Below are 23583 nucleotides of genomic sequence, written 5' to 3'. Positions count from 1 at the left end.
ATTTTTTAACTTGCAAAACTTCTCTTTATGGTTTACTTTACATTACTGCTTTTCCTCTTTGGCTTAAAGCTTAGTTTTATGTCAAGCATTGGTTACAATCTGTGCACAATGTGTCCAGAAGCTGATTAATCAGATGGACTTGAATGCAGATTTTCTGCATATTTGTTCATGTTTACTGAAACAGCACCTCTGTTTCTGTATAATATATTTTGGGTTTTTGAGGAGCTGAAGACAGGGACTAGGAGTCTAGAACATACTTTTACAGATGTTGCTCATATGAATGGGCCTATTAGCTTTAGACTATCAGTCTAAGACAACTTGTAAGCAAGGCCCATGCTGAGGACCCTAATTAGTGACTGTGTGAATGCAGAGCATGTGTTCCAGAAGCCCATTCTCGTTACTATTCAGCACATGTTGGTCTGTGTTAATAAAGATGTCACTTCCACTTTACTATCCCTAATTTACTTTATTACTGATTAAGAAATATCTGATAGATTAATGGTACATAGAGTGCCAGAACTTGTCTAGCCTTTTGATCAGAAAGAAGATGCAAAAGGGTCATAAACCTCTGGGTGTACCCAGCAGAGAACAGGTGCATTAAGTGGGGATGCAGCCAGGTTGTCTGGCTTTATTTGGTATCTTAGTAGCCCTTGGAAGAGAGTGGCATCCAAGAGTTTTGAGGATGGAAGTGAAGGGAGTCACAAATGGTTTATTTAAACCTCTCCCAGCTGCTCACTGGGAAAACAGTGGGCCTGCTAAACATTCACTTCCCAGCCTGTGCTTATGGCTGAGTCACCAAATTCCACCCCTGGCTGGTGGGAATGGGGATTATGCATTTGAGGGGGGTGGTGTTTCTGTGGTTTTGCCACCCAGCTTCTCTTGACCAATTTACATCAAACTTAAGATAGATGTCAGTGCTCTCAGACTGGAAAGTTTTGTCAAGAGCTGCAGTCAGCTGGGAAAGAGAGAGCCCAGTGAGGCTGTGGTGGGGAAATGGGACAGGGTATGAGCCCAGCTCTCATCACTTGTTAGAGAACGCAGTCACAGGGGAGGAACAGGCAGATGTACACTCAGAGCTGGGGGAAATCCACCTTTCTCACTGATCAAAGCACTGGTGGCTGCAAGCTTTCAAAAGCCTCCTTTGTCTTAGTTTTTGTACTGTGGGACACCTTCACATACAGGACTTAGGAAGGGTGTACTGTAAAACTTTGGTACAGGGTATTTTGGAAAGTAGAACTTGAAAAATATCTCTCATAAAAAGCATCCAAATGTAAATCCAGGCACTTTCTTCAGCCTTCCATCACACCCTGCTCCTTGCTGCAGTTCATTTCTCTGAGCAGGCACAGCAGCAAGCCAACAACTTCATGTACAGGAGCAGACCTGATGAGTTCAAAGGAGCTGGGTATATATATGTAAATGTTTGCAGGATCAGGATCCTATGTATTGCATGGAATTTGGCCCGGCTTTCTAGTTCCCTCTAGGATTTGACCTATTGTTTTTAAACACCACTGTAATTGATGCATTTTAATATTGCTGTGATGTTATCCTGAAAGGCAACTGGGAATTAGCATGCTGTATTTCATTATTTCATGACTTTTTATATATTCATATTTAGACTGAGCAGTGTTAAAAAGAATGTTTTATTTCATTATGCAGTTTTTAGTGAGCTTATTATCAGTAATATGTTTAGCATAAAATTTATTAGTGACATGCCCTTTAATTTAGCCTGTCTAATTGGTGCTAATTTAGTTAGATTGCATTAAATTACACCCTTTAATGTAGCTATGTGTGGGTCAAGAAATCCATTCCAACAGGTTAGGCAATTTTTCATGCAGCTGAACAGTAAAAATGGTATTAAGGTAGCTGAAAAATGCAATCATGTTCCAAAATAATAGTTTTCCTGGATATTATTATCAGGGAAACAGGATTTCTGTTATAAGTGTTCTTTGTTTGAAGACTTACAGGGTTCATCTTCCATCTAAACTCGTGTCCCCAATCTCCACAACAAAGACAAAGGGTGGGGATTAAGATCATTACTCTTACGTGAGGGGGAATTATTAAGAATGATCTTTATTTCAGTCTTCGTTCCTTCTTTATCATGCTCAGCACAAAGATAACAGTGAAAAATATGTTGTCCCTTCTTTTATCTGAGTTTCTGCTTTCTGCTCCATTAGAATTACTTTGGTCAGATGGTTGGAGTGGAAAGTAATTGATTTGATCTCAGCGGTGTACAAAGAAGCAATCTAAGCCTGACAAAACAAAACAAAAAATCTGACCTGTAAGAGTCATCAATCTCTAGCAGTAAGAGCAGAGGGCACGGGCAGGACTCCTGGGGGCAGGTCCTCAGCTCCTGTAAATTGTCGCAGCTGTTACAAGTCAATGGTGTTTGAAGTCACTGACAATTTTGCCAGTGGAGGTCTCAGACCCTGGATTTGGTTCCCGGTTTCCTGCTCAACCTCCAGAAAACTCTCACTGCTCTCTGGTCCCTGGGAATGCTGCTGTCTCTGCCCTACGGAGCAGCGCTTGTCACATTCCTGTTCCTCCATTCTCTCCAGCCATCCCAACTCATCTGCTAAGAATTAAGTCCAAGCCCAAGGCAAACTTCTACAGTCCTTGGAGGTGTTTTGCTTCCAGCCCATCAGGAAACCTCTTCACGTCTTGGTAGCAGTGGTTCCAAGAAAAGGTGGATCAGGAGCAAAAGACATTAAGACTTTCTCTGAATGAATTTGTGTCAGTCCAGCATATAAAGAATGTTCTCTCAAAGCCATGGAAATCAATAAATTATCTCCTTCCAACTCCTTTTCTTTTGCAGAGACCTTTAGTATTATATAAACATGTTTTGAGCCCATGGATGGCCCATGTAGCACAAGGGTTCCCTGATGTGTCTCTGAAGTTGTTTGCTGAGGTTATGGTATGGTGTTGTCATCATTGCTGAAGGACTTCTGTTGTTCTTAAACTGCACTTTCCACATCATCCTTTTCTTGTTGAGCTTAGTTTTATGATAGACTGCCTGAATAACACTTGCTCTGTTTTCCTGTATAACCCACTCCTGACAGAGCCTTTACATTTATAAACTGCTTTTGTAAAAGTTTCAGGTCATAATCGCAGGTGCCCCACATCCTTGGAGAGCATCCAGACCACCAAACATATGAGAACTGGGTGAGAAGGAGCAGCCAGTAGGAGCTTAGACACAGAGCACCACTAGGAAGGAGCAACAGGGATATCAAGTGGTATTTTACCTCTGCCAGCATATATGATAGTATTGCAGCTGAGTCAAAGGTTATTGGGATTTTGCAGGTAAGCCTCTATCTACACTCAGAAATAAAGCTGTGGCTCATTCAACTCCTTGCCTGTCCTGTATTTCAGTGGTTGCAGTTTTCCCCTGCAGCACCAATGAGAAAAATAACTTGAAGGAACAATATTTGTAGCAATTTTCTCTTCCTACTAAGTGCTAATCTATAGGGTATCTTCTTGGCAAAGAAGAACCAGTTATACCAAAATATCAACCTGAATTTCCTAACACAGCCGATTGAGCATTAAGAACAAAGTTAAATGCCTGTTAGGTCTGATCCAGAAGGTTTTTTAATTCCTTGGAAAAGACTCCCATTCAGATGTCAGAGCAGTTGTAGGGCATTTAACTGAAGGTATAGGAAAAGTCCTTTGTGAGCCTGTTGTCTGGGCTAAGCTTTTACCTGTTTGATTTTGGGAAGGATGTGGAATCAATTTTGCCTAACAACCAGCTGTAAAACTGGCAGAAAAAAAAAAGAGCAGCAGCAGTCCAATTGCAAATATCATACTGTTTTGGGTAAATAAATATAGAAAAGAATAAGTGGAAATCTTCCTCTAATAGGAAAATACATCAATGATACTGTAATTAGGACCAACATTATTCAACTGCAAGAAAGTATTTATTTTACTGTGATTACTACAATTGTTTATTCTAGGAAGCTGTATCCAGAAGCAGAATATCCAAACTGGATATCCAGCAGCTGTCTAAGACAAGTTTCATAAAATTTTTCTTAGTGGCTAAGTAGATATTTATCAGGAGAGCCTCAAGACAGTGGGGTGGGCAAATCCACCAGTGCAGCTGGGTCACAGCACAGTGACAGCTCTGTGCCTCTCAGTGGGAACCTGGGGAGCAATGAGATGGAGCTCAGGCAGTGCAGAGAGAGCAGGCTGGTACAGCTGCACACAAAATTAGTCTTTTCCAGCATTGCTATGGTCCTTTCATGCACGCAGCCATGACAGACAGATTTTATCCCAGAGATGAGACTTAATAGCCTGGGTGTGTTTTCAGAGCTTTAATGAAAAGAGTGGATTTCTTAAAAGATGCGTGTTTACATATTGGCTTTCAATCTAGAACAATAAACGCTCTACGCAGGGCGGAGCATCCTCCTTCCTGCTATTTAAACATTCCCAAACTAAACACACAGTTCAGTCCCATTCCTGTGCTCTGTCATCAGGAGAAAATTATCAACTCCAGCAGCAATGCCAAGTTTACAGCCAGGCTCATGAGGCTTATCCCAGTAGACCTTGCTCAGGAGACCTTCCTAGCAGGCAGCAGCTGAGGAGAACATAGTGTCTGGACAGACTGGCTGAGGATCTCTGGCAAGGAAGGTAGAGACCAGCTGTCTTTGCTTCATATACTCCTGCCTCAAATCTGGAGGTCTTGATATAACCCCCATTCCCCATTCAAAATATTCATAAACCTTAGCAGGACGTTGGATCTAAATGAGCAGTTTAATAAAACGTTGTGGGTTAGTTCTGAGGCTTAATCTCTCTGTGTCCTCCCCCTCTGCCCTGCTCTGAGAGTGATGACTGGGCTGGTCACTCTGGGCATCTGTGGCACTCTCCTTTGTGTCCGAAGTGAGCAGAGAAGCGATGCCAGCCCTGCCCATTGCTCTGACAAGAGCCGAGCATGCTGGAGCTGGAGCCAGGGCTGTGCTTGCCAGCACTTAAATGCATAAACAGAGACACTGGGAGGTCATGCAGGGTTGTGCTGGGACACTCCTGCTACAGCCATCCAGGCCTCCAAGAGTGTTCTCAATCTCGTATTAGCTTTTGGGTTCTTGCTGTAAAGCCAAAGCTCTCACAAGGAAATACTCTGTGGCTGGCTGTGTGCCTGCAACCAAGGTGCCAGTATAGGGAATCCTGAAATGGCTTCCCCCGTCAGATGTGCCGTGGTGTTCCCAGAGACCCTGTGCCTTCTGGCCTTTGGGGAGATCTGACGGTCAGACAGGGAGTGCAGTCTGGCTGCATGGGAAGGATCTGGTAGAGCAGCAAGCTGGGGTCTCCCAAGAAGCCTGTGGCACGTGGCACAGCCATTCGGGCACTGGGCAGTCTTTGGGGAAAGCTGCAGATTGCCCTGGACTGGTTCCTATTACCTGCAAGTAGCAGGCACCAGCTTCTGGCACTTGCTCATTGTTTTGAGTGCTGTTAGGTGGGACACTGCCGGGGGGATGCAAGCCAATACTTTGTATGAAAATATTTAGAGAGAGATAAGAAGAACCTGCTTTTCATCTACTCTCATTCTTCCCTGCCAGCCTGTGCTTTCTTTCAGCTCAGGAGACTGAAATCTTCTGTTCTCTCATAAAAAGAAGTCACTCTGTGAGCAGAGGAGCTAATGAAGCCTGGCTTGTAATGTCTCTCTCTCATGTGGATCCTCTGATATCTTACAAAGGGTGAGCTTTATTAGCTTTTCCTGAAATGGGACAGCAGTAGGGTCCTTCTCCTCTCCCCCACTGCCTTCTTTTCAAACTCTGAAGAGTTTCCGTATCTTTTGACCTTGATGCTGGATAGCAGGGGTGAGTTGAACACCGTTTTTGTATGAGGGCACAAACACATGCATTATTTCAGACTCCCATGACTACAATCTGTGGGTGTCTCTTCTGTCAGGAATCAGGCTAAAAATAAAACAAACAAATCCCCTGAAATTAAAAAGAAGCACCAGTGTTCAGATGACTTCATGGTATAAACTGAGGAATTGTCTAAAGGTGCAAAATAAGGCCTGCACACAGCTAAGCTAAATCTGCTCGCTCATAGCAAAATGAGTTGATAATTTATTAGAAGATTGGGATGTTGCTTCTGAAACTTATATATATGTTAACACATACACAAGACAACCTTCTCCATTTAGTTCAGGTGTCAGCTTTCCTTTTTTTTTATGGTTAGAATTAGTCAGGAAAAGAATGGTTCATCCCTGCCACTAACAGGTAGAGGGAGTCAAGGGAAGCTGAATGGGTTAAAATCAGTGCTGCCTTCAAACATCAGATTTTCCTTGTCAGTTTGTCACAAACGCAGCCATATTTAAATTCAGCTGCTTGGGTAACACCCAAAAGCTATCACTGCACTAATGCAATTATGATAGTGCATCAGTTGCTGTAAATCACAAAGCTATAGATAGGGTGTAGTTGTCATGTTCTTTGTGATTAAAAGATGTAGAATCTCTAATCACTGCAGTGAGAGTCTGTCATCGATAAAGGGAATCTGGAGCTAGAGAGCAGTATTGATCGTGCCAAGGGATTTGCAACGAATCCCTCAGCTTTTGCACACTTTGAACAGCCTTTCAAGATGCACCATCAGCTTTGTACACACCTCCCCACACCCACACCTCCTGGCTGGGGTACTAAATGAGCAGGTTAACGTATGCTTTGCTTTGGCTCTCTAGCAAAAGGACATTCAGGAGATACTAATTTTTTAGCAATTTCTTGTCCAAAGGGGCATGCTTTCATATGTCACAATCAGAACTGGTGCCCTGTATTTTTCCACTTGCAGGGAGTAATGACCATTCCCCAGCACAGCCTCACATCATGCTGGTGTTGGGGGTCTCGGTCTCCCCAGCTGTGCTGGTGCCAAGCCCATGTGAGCTCTGTGTGGCTGGCAGAGGTGACCTGCAGACCCCACAGTGTGGCCCCTGTGCTGGGCCCAGCTGCAGCACAAGCCAGCCTTTTCTCTGTTGTGGCTTTAAATACCTCCTTGAACTTTTGTGCAAATGACATGACTCTTCTACCTCTGAGAATCAAGGCTTTACCTTGTGTCAGTTCTTATCATCCATTTTCCTATTCTTTAAGAAAACAAAACCAAAACCATATACACAATAACCCCCCAAAATAATTTATGGCCAATATTCATAAATTATTTACATTCACACTGTGGAATTGTAGGAAAAAAAATTAATATTAAGGGTTCAAATATGATGAAAATGGAAGGATAGTGCTGGGTTGTCAGGCTGCTTGGTTATTTTTTATGCATTTGGCTGTTTGTTTGCTTTTCTGTCAAGAATCTCCATGAATCAACATACAAAAAATGTATGTGATTTTCTTAATAATATATAACATGTAGTTAGAAAGCCTTTACATGCTTATAGCTTTCATTCACAATTACACAGTCCCTTGTATTGGTCTCTGTGCATATAACCATATGTGTGTATATGCACAATATCTGTATGTAAATGTTTTTAAACTCATATTCTTTGCACAGAAATACTATACCCTCATGTTGCAATTTTTCTGGTTTTCACTACTCCCTTCTTTATGCTTGGGTGGTCATATTTTGAAATTTCCCCAGGACCAGTTTTTCATGCAGTCACGTTTCTCATCACATCTGAAGGATGTTGTGCTTCGCATGGTAATTAGGTCCTCTTTGTTTCATCTGCTGAACCGCTCTCTGTTACTTCCTGCAGCACGCTCACGACTGGAGGCTATTGCTGAAATGTTAGAGCAGTGGAGATTCTCTAGGAGTAAACAGCTTCATGTTAGCTTGGGTTTTTTGTGGTTTTTTCACACTGATTTACATCCTGTTTAAACCTTGTGCAATTATATTTATACTTCTTGCTTTCTTAGAGTAATGCCATTTATTGAAATAATTTATTATTGCATTGTGTGGCTAGTGGGCATATATGGAAATCATCTCAATATTTACACAAACATATGACTTTATATATAAAATCCCACAAGCATCTCTGTCCCTCCCTAAGGCTTGGGAAGGCTGATGGCTTTGCTGGGAGCACAAGCTGCTGTCAAGCATTGCAGAGTTTATCCTTCATGGCTGAAAAGAAAGCTCTGATTGTTAGTTTTTCTGACCCTGCTGAGGGCAGGCTGAGGGTGGCTTTGGGCTGCGTTTGGGGGCCTGAGCAGGCTCTGGGCAGGGGTGGCAGTTTGCAGGGGACCCACTCTTTGTTGATGCTGGGGACAGGGACCCGCACGTGTCTCAGCAGGGACCGGCAGCCAGCGCTCCTGTGAGCTTGGCCAGACCATCTCTGAGGAGGGAGCTTCTGCCAGCACAGTTTTATTACCTCCCTTCTGGCTGTCATGTTACAACAGGGAATCAACTGCTAAGTTTTTCGCTTTTGTTATTTAAAAGAAAACTTTCCAAACCTGCATGACCCTTTTTGCTGGTGTGGCCAGCACCTGGGTTTGGCAGGTTGCTCCAGTGGGAGCCAAAGGGCAACTCGTGTGAGGTTCAGGTTGTGCTGCTGTGCCAGTGAACCCTGATGGAGCTGGGGAAGGCAGCAGAAAGCAGGTCAGGTTTGCCCTGAGGCTGCTGGGGGACCCCTGCCCGGGGTCCCTGCAGAGAGACATCCAGGGCAGGAGCACTGGAAATGCCTACGGTGTCTCAAGAAATGTGAAGTGATCTAGTAACTGACCCTGAATTCCCTTTGAGTTGGTACAAAGCTCTGGAATGCCTTTTTGCAAAACCTACCCCAGTGCTTACACCAGGAACCATCTCACTGCCTGCCTGCTGGAGGCCAGGGAGTGTGGATGGGCACGAGCCCTCCAAGCAGCTCCCGGTGGCAGGGCAGAGGTGGCAGCAGGAATGTTTCTCACCCTGTTTCCTTGAATAACACACAGAGCTGGTACATGTTGGGTACACTGCTGGCCCAAGTGGGGCACATGTATAAACATGGGGGTGCAGATAGGCTTGGGAGAGATGTGAACAGTGATGATAGACAGTGAGTGCTTCTGCCAACATGGAATTCCTATGGGTTGATTGTCCTTTCCTTGTTTTTCCTCCCACAGTTAATAATGCTGCAGTTACTCCGATTACAATGATTACATATCCCTTTAAGTGGTATCTAGATTGAGGTTTACATGGCATTTTTTTCCTTGTTTGTGTGTTCTGCAAGCATATTAAGAAAGTCTCTAAAATAATATTACCAAACATCAAGTAAAATCCTCTCTCCTGAAGGGCTGATGAGATCATGTGCATATGACTGTATGTTGTCTTGAGCTGACACATGGAATTAAGTCTTGGACTATCCTCACCTAGGGAGACATCATTCTGCCAGCTTCTTCTCTCTTCTGGCCATTTCAGATACAAAAGCTGCTTCTCTTCAGCTAGTTAAAGTAGGGCTGTTCTCTGGAAAAGCCAAAAAGAAAAATATGGCCATTTGATAATATCTGAGTGGTTCTTCCATTTCATTTTTTGAACTTACTGGTTGCACACAAACAGAAGCATTTGTGACAAAACACCACCCACACATTTAGCCCTGCAACAATGCTGTGATTTTAATAAACTGAGTTGTATGTGGAAGGGAAACTGGATTTTCTGTTATCCCACTGGCAAAATTGTTGGTGAGGAAAGCCTGAAATTGAGCCTTGCAGCTCTGCAACTTGTGGGACACAGTTTCTACATTGAAAGATAAAATTTAGCAGTGCTGCCACTTCTTTTAATACTGTTTTATTTTATTGGGTTTTAAAAATTCTAGCAAATTGTGGTAATCAAGAGCAGACATTTAGGCATTTTCCTAATTAGCTTTATTATTTACTAAAACAAATTCTGTATTGTTTCTTTATGGAGCTCCTGCCATTTTTTTGTTTTGTTTCCTTCATGAAAGTGGTTTAACAGGTTGAAATCAGTAGGAAACCCCTCCATTTTGGTTTTTTCTTTTTTTAATAATCAAATAACTTTAAAATTTCATATTTCTGTAAGGTTTTTAAAATACTGTTTTAAGTCCAAATCAAAACAATTCCTCTTCCTCCCTCCAATTGAAAATTATCATTGAGCAACAAATTGCTCATTGTGTGGCTTAACAGGAGTGGCTGGCTCTCAATCTTGCATTCAGATCTCCAAGTCACTGTCTGATGGGGAATTTATTTCCCATCTGTTTCCATTTCTACACTGCAAGTTCAGCCTGGCACACGAGCCTGCTGCACAGTTGTGGGGTTTGTGATCCATATTTAATTCACCTAACTTTCAGTCTTTAGCTGAGACTCCCCAGTTAAACAGAGTGCTGACCCTGGCCTCTCTCTGTAGTCGGTGCAGAAGTGGGTTCACCCAGAAGGTGACACTGCCCATGGAATATCACAATTAAATGTCTGAAGAATAACTTCTCTAAGATCGAGCTGCTATGTGCTTTAAGCAGTTCCACTAAAAGAAACCTCTTTGGCTCTCAGAGACATGCTGATAATGGGCTCATTGGCTTGTTAGGTCAGCCAGCAAATGGATGCTGGAGGTCCTTGGGGCTTAAGTACCAAGGCGGCATTGTCCTTCTGGGGAGATCCTGCATTTCAGGGGTGTGATGTGAGACACGAGACTGCAAAGTCATCCCCAAGCTGCCTTTATTCCCCTGAAATGCTCTGTGTGTCAGACCTGATTTCAGTTATAAAATGGAAATAATAGATAAAAAAGGTCAAACCATTTATTGAGGATTGACATTTACAGCAGTCAGGAATCTCCAGTTGTATACAGCTTTGTGTATATATGTCACTCCCATATGACACCATTGTGCTGAGGAGCTCCAAGCCACTGTTTCCTGCTATACCTAAGTGCTTCTTGTGTTTCTACAAATTACTAAACATAGAAATGCAGCATTAATTATCTAACCCATCAAGCAAAATGAAAATTCCCAAATTCTCTCTGTGGCTTCAAAATTATTTTATTTTTTACCGTAATAAATTCTGTCAGAATATTTTTGTGAAATAAAACAGTTTGAAATTAACTGTGAAAGTTCAGTGTTAAAGCACCTGTGTCCCGATCCTGTTGCAGGCACAAGAGTTGTGCATTGGGCCATTGAGAGAGTTTGTGGGTTGAGTGCAGGGCAGGAAACTGGGTAAGAGCTCAGACCAGAGAGCAATTGCTGCTTGTGTTGCATTCAGGACCTGGACACAAAGTGCTGCCAGGAGCATCACACTGTGTGTGTGAAATAACCCTAGCAGCAGCCCAGAGATCTGTAGGTGATCTTTTCCATTGAGATTTAAGAAGGAGGAAAGGAAGGGAGAAATACACACTCAGTTACATGCACAAATACCCACGTGCAGCATAGAAGACACCTCAGATGGGCTGGCAACAGCAAAGTAATTAAAGGTGCTGAAGCTGGAAGTGCCAAGTCACCATCTACAAGGGTACAGAAGGTTTGCTAATGTCACTGCTTATGTGCCAGAGGTAACTTGTAATTCTGGAATTTCTCTCCAATGCCCTCTGTGAGATTTATAGTGCCCTGGTCTCTTTTCTCATTGCGTTAATGGTGTGACTTTGGGATCTGAGCCTTGAGATGACTGTGCCTCAAGGAGACCCAGCACACCCCCTGTAGATGTGGCTTTCTTCCCACTGCTCATGCATTGCTGCATAATTGTTTCTCAGTGCTTCGAATCAACGGGTTCATAGCCCAGCACTAAGGATTTAAGGGGCCTTGTGCAGATAAAGACAGTAGAATTGATAGAGCAAATACAACAGTGGTCTAGAAAGCATTGATAAAATGACTTATCATTGCATAACAGGTATTAGAACTCATATTCCTTTTTCTCCCTTCCTCCTCCCAAACAGGAAGCTTTTTAGCCTCTGGATAAGATGCCAGAATTAGAGTAAAGAATTACTAGTCAATCCCAACTTCAAAAATTAAGAAAAAAAAGTTTAGGTTTAATGAAACATGTCTTCCAAGTTAACTTAAATGCTTGTTTATATAGCTTTTGAGATTAATCTAAGAATAAAAAACTGCTCTTTATATGGAACTTCCTGGCCAAAGACCTCTGGGCAGCTCCAGAATACCAGAACAAAGGATTTACAGCCCACTGGATACTTAAAATGGTGCTGTTATGTTCAGATTCAAAATTTCAGATTCCTTTTGCCTTCATGACAACTTCTGGTGAAGAGGAAAAACTGTCTACTGATCCTTCAGGTCCTGGAGGTACTCCTGATAGTGTGGTGCACATAGGTCAGGCTATTTAGCTTGAATTTGGACCTCTTACAGACCTCTGTCATGTCTTTTGTGCAGATATGTTTTTCTGCTTATGCTATTGGTCAGAATAAATGGAGGGATGGGATCTGCCCTGGCTGCTGTAGGGGCTTTTCTTGGGGTGTCCCCAGTCTCCTTACAAATCAGTGTCTTTCCTAGTCCATTTCTGATGGTATTTGGCAGCAGGTCAGCATCCTTAGGTAAAGAAAGGCTTCCTGAAGTGAGCAGCAGTCACAGAAAGTAAATTAATGGAAGCCGGCATCTGCTGATCTCTTTGACAATAAGGAATTTCACTGCCAGCATTTAAAAACCATTGGAAATGGTCTCCATTGGAAACCAGATTTCGACTTTCTGCCCTGGGCTGCCAGAAGTATTTCAGCATAAAATGCTAAAGTAAGTTGAACTTTCAATTATAATTTCAATGACTGTCTAGTGAAATGGATTAATGCTCTGGCACTGCACCTTTGAGGCTTTGGCTCGAATCTTGTAGGATAAAAATCTGTCTGCTTTGACAGTTGAAAAGGTCAGAAGTGAAATAATGTCAGGTGGTCTTAGCCCAATTCAATGTTTCGATTAAGAAGTAGATGTAAAAGTTGTTGATGTGGGATATCATATCAGATTGTTTTCAAAAATACAAATATGTTTATTTACATTTTGTCATCAAAATTAGATGCAGACAGCTGCATTTGCGAGAGCTGGAGCTTGGTTCAACCTTCAGGAACACCGGGTTGCAAAGTGAGCAAAATGTAGGTTAAATATGCAGTACCTTAAGCAGAAAAGCTTGATTTCAATCAACTTGAAATTGATTTCCTGATATTTGACTGTGTCAAGGATAGTTCACTTAAATATTTTGAAAGTTTAATTTGGGAATTTTTATTAGCTGAGAGTGTATCGAAAGACCATGTTTTTCTCACTGTTGAGGCAGGGCAAGAGGTCTCTTCAATTAACTTTTTGAAGCTGCTGCAATTCAGTTCCTAAGCTTATTAAATAAGATTGTGGTTAAGGAGCAAAATACAGATATTTGCAGAATGCATTTTTCGCTTATCTGAATACATACTTATATAATTTTGTATGATGATAATGTATAAATATAAATTGCTTCTCCAGACATCCCTGTGGAAAGGTCACTATGCAAAAATTTGTAGCAATAGTAACAGGAATTTCTTTTGGGAAAAAGGAGCAAATGTGGGCTTGGGGGCTGTGTGTCTCATTTATGGGGACAGTGGCTAACAGAGCTCCAGAGCACCTTTGCTGCCTTTGATCCATCCCAGCCCCACTTCTCCCCAGCCCTCCTCACGTGTCAGGCAGCCTTGGCACTGCTCCACCAGCGAAGTCGCAGATTTGCTGTGCTTGTTTCAATAAGAAACACCCACACAGGACAGTGCAAATTGAAAATCAGCTGTCATGGCACGCTACATAAATTACACAGTTCTGCTTGGTAATCCATTACAGATGATTAAATAAATGAGTGGTTGTGTCCTGTTCAGTTCTGGTAAATCTTTGTTTTATTTAATTCCTTGTTCTCTGTGTGTGTGTCGGGGGGGGGGGGGGGGGTGTCATCGGATTTTTTCCAGTTGGGTTTCCATCTTAAGGCAAAGAAACCACAGTCTCCACGTGACCATGATGCAGTGCAAGAGCTGGTGAGACTGTCCATATGTTGTAAAGATTAATTGGCATTCAGTTAGACCCCATAAAGCAGGGCATTAGCCTCTGCTTTTCCTTCAGTTCGTGTAGTGGGCACAGACAAAAGTCTGTTTCTGACATATAGCATATACTTTTTATCAGGCTGATCCTCCCAGTTGCAAAACCTTCAAAGAGTTTCAGAGATTCAGGTACTGCTTAATGTGGGGCAGTTGTAACGTGGTCTTGCTTTGCTCTGCTGAGATCTGCTAAGTAGGGCCCAGGGGACCACTGAAACCACAGAATTATCTTTTATTTGTTCTATAGATTTTTCTGACCAAAAAAAAAAGTGTAATACATCACCATCTTCACCCTTCCAAGACGTGTGGTTTAATTGTAGTGTGGGCTCAGAGGGCTGTCTGTGTTGCCTGTGGTGGGTGCCAGGGGTGGCAGAGGCCAAGTGGCCCCACTGCAAACCATTATTTATAAAGGAACAAAGTGGTAATTTTGCAACTATCACAGCTCAAATATGGGGCCATTTCGCTGGTAATAAAACTATTACTCTGTAACTGTTTACTTATCAGGAGACCATTATGTGATTGATGACCTGAAAATGGAGGTTATCTTTCAATTCATTTGAAATGCAAACTGACTAGAAAATCTATAGTTATAGCATGGTATTTTTAAGCAAAATCAGGCACCTACATTGACTTCCTATTTACATTTCTTTCAGAAGAAAAATCACATAAAAGCTATCAAGAAACACATTTCACAGCAGGCAAATTAATTGGTTTTACTGTATTTGAATGGAGGGTTTGTCAAATAAAACATGCCATGACAGTTAATAGTGTCATTTAGAGGCAGAAAATTATTGGCTTATTTGTTATTGGATAAAAGGAAAGCAAACACTTTGTATTAGGAAGTTTTAATGTGTTTAAAATCCTCATTAGGGATTTATGGACATTCTTGCTTAGCATAGCGCCTCATTAATTTGAGGCTAAACAGTTACTTCTGTGTTTCAATTGCAATTTTTTTTCCCTTTTCTTTAATTAGATCTCGCATTAGAGTTTGGTCTCTACACCACTGGAGATGTAGAATTAATTAATGTGATTTATAAATCTAATGGAAGTGAGTTATTCTTAGATATCTTTTCATTTTAGTGAACAGTTTAACTGCACACAGCGTAAGTGCACACAGATCTAAGAGATTTGGGGAGCTCAGGAAAAGTATGCAACTTCTGCATTGAATACATTTAGCAGTGTCCCTTGGCATTAATAGATCAAAGCATTTTAATTAGAAATGTAACTAAACGAGAGGCCATAAAGATCCCATTCAAAATCAGATTTTCCTTGTTCTAAGTTCTGTACTGTCCAAAAAGTGTTATTTAACTCCCCTTTTGTAGATAACCATGACATTTAGTGGCAGTTGGGATAATTGCATGTCTTACTATTTAAGGAGCATAAGATCTGGCTCTTAATGTTGGCTGAGTTTGGATGCCATCACAATAAAAACATATTCAATAATTGTACTACTTGGTATTAATAAAAGGCAAATAGCTTTTATTTCTTATAAGAATTTAATTTATTTGATTGAAGTTTGTGTTTAAAATGTATCTATGTAGACTAGTTATACTAACAGATTGGTATTTAAACCCTAAGATATTTCAAAATACATTTGTTTCCCTCAGAGCTGGAACAGGTTTTTGCCCTTTGAATTCTGGCCCTCTATTTTGAAGACAGTCTGAGGTCATGACTTCCAAGTTGTGACTGTGGTGGAAGGATGTATGAAAACAACTAATTTGCAAACAAGCTCTGAGCAATTAGTTTGGGTCCCAGCATGGGCCTCGCAGCTGTGCGAGCTGCTGTGCAAATTATACCCGGGAGTACGTTTTTCTGTGAGGACATTCATACCTGCTTTAAAAAGCAGAAGTGAAGCAGGTAACCAACACAACCACTCACTGTATCCTTGTAGCTACAGTAGGGGTACTGTCAGATGTAAACACACATTTAAGAAGGTTCCTCTTTAAAACCTCCAAAGAAATGTTACATTCTGAATTCACAGGGTCAACTAATGCTTCAGGTTACACTGATGGAGCGTCACTGACATTGGGGAAGCTTTAGTCCCATTGCCAAGGCCACAGTCTGACCTTGTGACTTTGATACTATTTTAGCAGGAATTTACACAATTCCTGCCTGATGCTGCTCTTGTACTGGCACACACTGGGAACAGATACCACATTCCACTAATCTGAAATAGATTTAAAGGAGATCGAATTCCAACTTATATTAAATTTAGACGGCTGTATCTGTACAGTAAAGGATTTTGCATTATTTCTATTCAAGGCGTTACACTGAGAATAAGTACAGTGTTTAATTTACACCCCCCTGACTGAGGGCAAGTGGACTTGTAAGGAAAGCTCCCTTCATGCCTTTTGTACTGCTTCATTGTCTTAGGAGAAGTTAACTTTCATTCACACTGGCAAAAGGAAGACAAGAAACAGACACTTGATCATTTTTCTGCCACACCACATATCTCATCTCAGCAGAGGGTTGCACACAGTCTGTTAGTCAGGCTTTGATGTTTCAAGTGGACAAGTGCACGGTGGCATTGTAGGTCAGGGCGCCTTTTGTCATCACTGTAGTGGAAATGTATAAAGTAGTGTTTTCCAGAACAAGGTGAAAATGCCAAGACACATAAGAAAATTTATGTATTTTATGTAAGTAAATAAGTACTTGAAGTTGTAAGAGAAGGAGAAACCGAAAGAGGAGGGAAGAAAAAGAAATTTGACATTCCAACTTTCCTTGGTCTTCATCAATATGAAATGGTTTTAACAGCCTTTATGCAAGCCAGTCTTTTGATCATACATTAAGTACTGCAAAAAACACTTATTTGGGGGCCTGGCTTAATGCTGACATTATCAGATCCTCAGGGTTATCATTATGGGCAGTTTCTGAAATCTTACATTCAGAATATTCCATAAGTAAAATGTGCAGCCTTACCTACATTAAGAAACTTCAAGGAGACCTTGAAGTGAGAGGTCACTTTATCAGTCTTCTATCTCTAATAGTTTTGCAATTTACTGCATGAAAACAATGGTGAACCATTGAGTTTAAATTGAATATCAGCATATTGTGCTTTCGTGGAGACTGTTTCATGCTGATCAACACTGAAATGGTGTTAAAAAAAACACCAAAGAAATTTGAAAAGCAAAAAATTAAATAAATTCAACACATACTGAGAAGAACAAGAAAAGTATAATTGTCACATCCGGGTCAATCTGTTTTAAAAGTTACTGTAGCAGAACTAAATGCCAGTGAAAAAACATTGTCCTTGTAGCAGGACTTGCTCAGACTGGTAAAAAAGGTTGTTGTAAGCCGAGTTCTTTGTAGGGAGATGAAACTGAATCCCTGTCAGTGTGGGGTTTGTCACCTCTCCTGGTGTGACCTGTACAGGTTTGTCTGGCTCTTGGAGAGGAGCATACAAGAGTCACTGGCTTTTGAATGAAACTAAAGGTACCTGTTGTGGGCAGCTTTGGCTTCTGAGCTAGAGACCTTTTGGGAAGGTCACTGAAATCAATGTGAGTCTGATTCAGTCACTTTTTGAACCACACTAGTAAGTTGCTTTTCCTAGCTAAGGTGTTTTACTAGGGAGGAAAGGCATAAACTTCTCTGGCCACCTCTGGAAGAGCAGCTCTGACTCCAGGCCAAGCTGCCTTAGCTTAAAAAATGAATTAACTCACTCTTTAAAACTCTTTCGTGTTTTCAGGTTCTTCAGTAAATGCATATTTTACACAGTTTCTGCAGTATTTGTATTAAAGGAGACTAGACAAGCAGCTTTCTGTATTTTGTTTTAGGCAATAGTTTTTCTTTCTCTCCTAATTTTTTATATATGAGAAAAGTATCTATTTTCACAGACATTTTAATAAGCCCCAGGAGATATTTCTGGGGTTAAAATAATGGGAAGCGTAGTCTTCTCATGGTATTTTGGTTCCAGGATGGTGGAGGCACTAAAAGAAAACAGTGGATATGCATTATTTAGGGCCCACGAATGGCTCCCTTGAAAATGAACAAGCCTGTGAAAAACACATGTATGGATTTGAATACCCAGGGAGCAATTTTGGGCTTGTTTGTTTTTGGTTTTGTTTTTTTGTTTTATTTTTCTTTTAATGCCACCATGTTTGACTTCATTCAGTTTCCTCCGAAATGCAAACATACAGTCCTAAAGCATGTTGGTGATAGCTCCAAAAATATCAAATACACCACAAAACCCTACAGTCGGGTTGCAATATTCATTCTTGCTCCTTTGCTGCTTCCATTCTTACACACTTGCACTAAGGTTAGTAAGGAAGAGCAAAGAGCCTCCCAGCTGGTAAGATTAGCTGGCATCTATTCCAGGTGTCTTTAACAGGAGTGACACATTTTGGACATAGTGTTGAGAAAGGAAGCAGGATCATGAGGTGTGAAACAGTCCGAGGAGGTTTGGGCAGTGGGTTCTGAGCAGCGGTGTGAACTTCACTTGAAGTAAATATGGAACAGTCTTCTCAGGAGGAGAAACATGTAGTCAGATGGCAGCTGAGGGGAATTAAAGAGGGAGCCATTAAAGTAGAGAAATGAAGCCTCAGCGTTCAAGAAAATACTGATGGCAGTCCAAAGAAAGGTGGTGGTGTTGGAAAGACATGGGTGGGTATGACAAGTGCAGGTGAAGTATTGCATGTTCTCAGATTTGTAATGTGCATATTGCAAGAATTGAACCATAGGTTCATACAGGTTGGAAGGATGTTCAAACAGCATCTAGTCCAGTGTGTTGTATCTGGAAATTATACTAGTCTTAGTACTGCCCCATCCATTTCCCACTTGTATTACACAGAAAAAAAATCAGAAAAACCAAGCACTCTCTGTTAATGGGAAGCCTGGCAGGAGCTGAAGGCACTCAGAGGACAAGGCTGCTGCTGACTGTCCTCCTTTTGCTGGTTCTGGTTTTCTAAGTGTTTTCCTCATATCACTGTGTGGTGCACACTGGAAATGATCAATCAAGGCTCACGCACAGGATCTTTCCATGCTGGCAAGTGAAAAATCAATTTGTGTTTGAAGGAGTAAACAGTAGCATGAGCTTCATTTCCCCAGAGTCAAAATGGATTCCTTGATAAAGGAGATGACAAGGAAAGCTGAGCTCTTGATGTATAAGCACATAGGTGCTCATGTGCAAGAAATGAGTGGACTCCTACATTCATTTTCCATGCTACACTTCCCTTTTCAATAAAACAAAGATAGGAAGAAGAGATTACTTGTTGAATGCCAATTGTGCATCCATAAAACCAGGGGGTTTGCTCATGAACAGTTTATACAGATGAAAATGTAGTCGGTCAGTTCTGGAAAAGACATTATTCATGGTGTATTTCTGCTTTATGGCACTACATTTGAATTTTCAGAACTATTTTCACAAGTCTGTTGGAAGATTGCGTTGCTAACATTTCTGAGAAATGTCTGCTGTTGGATGTAAATTACAGGGAAAATAGTCTTTGCATGATATTTCTGTGCCACGAAAACAAAATCTGATCTCATGCAGGTTATAAATTGTCCAGGAGGTAAGAGTAGTCAAGGAACTGTAGAATGAATAAATGGAAGGTTAGACCAACGTGGCTCATCAGATATTGTAACCATTCACCCAATGTCATTTGATCTCGATAACATTAAAGGCTACTATTCCCTCACTCTTAGATTCCTGCCCTCCTTCCCTCCCTTTAAAGTTCAGCACTGAGCCACCCAAGCCATACATTAAACCCTTTGGTTCCACATCATTTAAGCTCTCTCCTCTCTCCTGTGAGACCAAAAAGTGAAGAAAGCTGTAGAATACTGGCTTGTATTAGGTGGAATATTTTGCCATCTGACCTTTCCTTTTTTTCCTTTTTTTTTCTTTTTTCTTTTTAGCAAGCAATATTTAAAAGTAAACATGAAGCATTTTGATGCAAAAGAGGTTTGCCAGATTAAAAGGAAATTGGAAGATGAGTTCAGTGTAGCATGTAGCTGTTGTGAAATCTCCTTGTTTTGATTGAAGTTTTATTACCTCAGGATGTCTGTCTGCAGCTTATATGCTGTTCTTTAGTCTGGGGTTTGTGAATGCACTGCTGGCTGAGAGAAGAGCTCAGGATGTGAATTACAACCACTCAGTCTTGCAGAAGCCAAATTCCTGGAATCTGTCCTTTCCTTGATGCTGCTCATGAAGGAAGAAAAGCACCAAGAGAATGCACAAGTGCAAACTGCGCCCTCCTTTTTAGACTCTGATTAGTGGTGAAAGCTGAAGAGGAGAGAGAGGGGACAGAGAATGACATAATGGGTCCTAAAATGCTTGATTTTTATTACATTAGGAAAGTAGTAGTATGGGATGAATGTCCAATCTTGACTAAACAAGAGGGTCGTGGCAGTTTATTAATGGCAGTTCTAATAACAATTTGTTGTAGCGCTAGCACTTGAGAAAGTGATGAATATTGTATCTGCTCTGTTTCATTCTGTCCCAGTGAATCTGTGCTTGGATGCCACGGTGTGCCATGTGGGCCCGCTCACACTTGTTAGCTGAATGTGAGTGTTTATGGACAATTAAACTTGCAATTTTTAATTCACACTTTGAAAGGTTGAGAGGTTGTTTTTTCTTCTTTTTTTTTTTTTTTCAAGACACTCTAAATTTCTAATAGATCTGTGCCTTTCAAGTCTCTTAGAATGTGCAACTGCAGCATGAATTTAGAAAAATGGTCTCATTTCTTTAGCAATCCATTAATAGTAATGTACTGAAAGACTCTTACATTGATCTTCTCTCTGATAGCCATGTTGTAATAATTATTCTTTTAATGTTTGCATCAATCTAAATGTTTTCCTCTTTGTGCTTGCTTCTACTTGGATCTGCCTATATGACAATCACAGCACTTTGACATCTTGCATTACTTTAATACCAGTGATTCAAAACAAAGCAATGCCAAAGGGAACAAAAGTTCTGTCAAGCCATTAAAATCTTCTTTGCCATTAACACAATTAAATTGATGCATGAGCATTTAAAGTTATTAGCAAGTGCTGCCAGCAGAAGCTGGTTACAATTGCATAATATATAGTGGGCTTTATTAAAGTAAAATGGTATGTTTACTGTTATTATCATCATTAGTTCTGAAGTAACATAAACTTAAACAGGGCTGTGAATTGGGAGAGGACTGTGAGACAACCAAGAACATGCTCTGCCCTGTATTAATAGTGAGGGACACAGTCATCACTTTTCTAAACAAAGAAATACACATTGGCGAATCATTACAGCTAGCATGTGTAATGGTAGGGAAGGGTGTTAAATAAAGAGAGCTTCTGTACCTCTGCTGCTCTCACTCTTCCCAGTCTGACTCACTCAGCTGGATTTTGGGCTGCTCCTGTTTCTGCTGTGAGAAATTTTGTGGTTGATGTGAGCTTTTTGGAGGACTGTTTGTTTTGTTTTCTCATATTCCAACATATTAGTTTTTCAGCTAAAAAGAATGAGGCTTGTATTAGAGACATGTGTTCTGTCCCACTGCACAGTGCAGTAATACCCCTGCTTGCTAACCTTTTGATTAACTATATTCCTCACTGAATGGGGAGCTGGTATGAGGAATGGTAAACACAGATGAGCAGAGAACTTAAAAGTATTGAGAGAGAAAAAAGTAATTTAAGTGAAAAGTAGGGAGATGAAGAAAGTCCCATCAAGTCCAAGTCCTGTCATATAAGGACTGCATGCCTGTTGCAGTTCATGCTGACCACACAAGGGCAGTTCTCAGCCGGGTTTATTAGGTAATTTGAGCTGAGTGGAAACTGGAGACAAAAGATAAAGCTCTTTTTTTGGTAGTTTGACAGTTTTAAGGTGATATTGCGGCAAATTATAATCTATAATAGATAAAAATCACTGATATCCCTGTGGTGTAGTCATATTCACTTGGGTAATCCTTTACCAAGATACTGATGAACTGTTGGGAATTCAGAGAATGGTGATTAAATAAGCCAAAGGAGAGGAAAATCTGGTTTATCAGGAAAGAAGGTAAAAGTTGAACACAGAGCATTTGAGTAAAGTGGAGTATAATTCTGCATGTCTGTGTATGGTGTAAATGTGAAGGGAAGAAATGAATTACTTCTACTAGTGGAAAGATCTCTACAGAAAAGCTGAGTTGACACTGAAAACAAAGTTTTAACCATTATAAAGGAAGTACCTAGTAGTTTACAGCACTCCATATTTTATTAAGGGAAGGAATGGGAGATCCATTTCCCTACAGTTTTCGGGTCAGACTAGCCATAGTACTAGAGGATACAAGGGACATCTGCTGCATTAGCAGAGCATGAGCTTGGTGATCTAAGAGGTCTCTGTGGTCTTTGACTTCTGTAGCTGTGTGGATTTATCCATGAAGCTTAGTTCTGGCTGAAATGCAGGCAGAAGGCCATGGTCAGTGCTTTGGTCATGCTCTATAGCAGATTAGGATGACAGGGATTAAGTTTAGTCATGACTCTCTTTCACCAAACTAGTAGCTAAGGGCAATAAGGTAGAAGAATCAGGCAGAGAAATCTCACTGAATATTTATGGCACAGAGGATTTACCTGTGCTTTGGTAACTTCCTGAATATTTTCTCTTCCTCTCCTGCTTTACCCCGTGATAAGAGCCCACCATGGCTCTCTGCAAGTGCCAGAGTGGCTGTACATACAGGTCACATCTGCCTGTTGTTTCTGTAATTGTTCGCAGTATTTAAAGGTTTTGTGCTCTTTCATATCCTTAGAATGAGGGATTGTGGCAAATGCTGTAAGTGCCATTTAACAAGTATTTTCAGTTGGAATATATTAGTAGCATCACTCTGTGTGGGGGGGGGGTCTGGTTGGGTGCAGAGGTAAATTGAATCTTTCTAAGGGGAGAAGGAGCAGCTGTCAGGCCTCTTGAGATGGATACCTGTGTGCTCTGCAGGCTGCAGAGGACACTGAACCTGCAACAGGCTGATGTGAGGGACAACAAAATCAGCAACCACCCTTATAGTCCAACCAGTATTTTAGTACAGTATATATTTAAGTTTTAGGAGCTGTCTGGGCTGTTAGCCTATTAAGCTGTAGGATAAGATAGTTGATGATAACAGCTTTCTCCTGTTATCACCTCTGTCCTTCTCTGCAGCATGTGGCAAGTTAAACCAAACCTCACCCTCTCTCTGAAGGCTGCCGATAGGAGTAACAGTGGGATCTTCTTCAATTACAGAAGTTTCAGGCAATTCCACTGCCAGTTCTCAACTGTGAGGAAATCAGAGTACTTTATTGCTTCAAAAGTGTCGTTAGTAACACAAAGCAGCGTGGAAGAAAAAAACAACTTTTGACAAAACGAGTCCTGCTGATGATTTATGTTGATCTGAACTAAAAAATTTGGTAGGCAGCAAGCATGGATACAGCAGTCTTCAAACAGAGGAGGTTGCTTGTTAGCTGTTCACCTGTGTGGTTGAACTTTGCATCCAGCACCTGACTAAACATTTCTTTTTTTTTCTTTAAACCTAGGTTGCCCTTCCCAATGACTCCAGCTGTGTGGAAGAAATACTGCGGGTAAGTAATATCCTTTGCTTTTTTATCTCCTGTATAATTGTAGTGCTGTTATTTTCATCTTCCAAGGAGAGGGTTTATAGGGCTATCTTTAACACTGTAGTTAAATAATAACATATCAGTGGGTCTGTATTAAGAGACATAGACAGGGGGTAGGCCCAGGGTACTCCTTAGTGAGATAAGTTCACCTAAGACTCTGCATCTGCCAGCTTGTTTCAGTCAGGATTT

At 41.1% G+C, this 23583-nt stretch overlaps 1 protein-coding gene across 6 annotated transcripts in view; it reads left to right on the top strand.

Moving 5' to 3' along the window:
* Positions 1-23583, top strand: part of AFF2 (ALF transcription elongation factor 2) — a 332557-nt gene that overhangs the window by 154581 nt on the left and 154393 nt on the right. For all 6 annotated transcript variants that reach the window (XM_012573138.5, XM_030272689.4, XM_072929172.1 and 3 more), the window contains exon 4: positions 23314-23358. In XM_012573138.5, coding sequence (XP_012428592.4) covers positions 23314-23358 — 45 coding nt within the window. The remainder of the gene's footprint in view (positions 1-23313; positions 23359-23583) is intronic.

This window comes from Taeniopygia guttata, chromosome 4A (genome assembly GCF_048771995.1).
Source record: "Taeniopygia guttata chromosome 4A, bTaeGut7.mat, whole genome shotgun sequence".
NCBI lineage: Eukaryota > Metazoa > Chordata > Aves > Passeriformes > Estrildidae > Taeniopygia > Taeniopygia guttata.
Note: the sequence above shows the minus strand (reverse complement) of the source record. Positions and strands in the feature narration are given on the sequence as shown.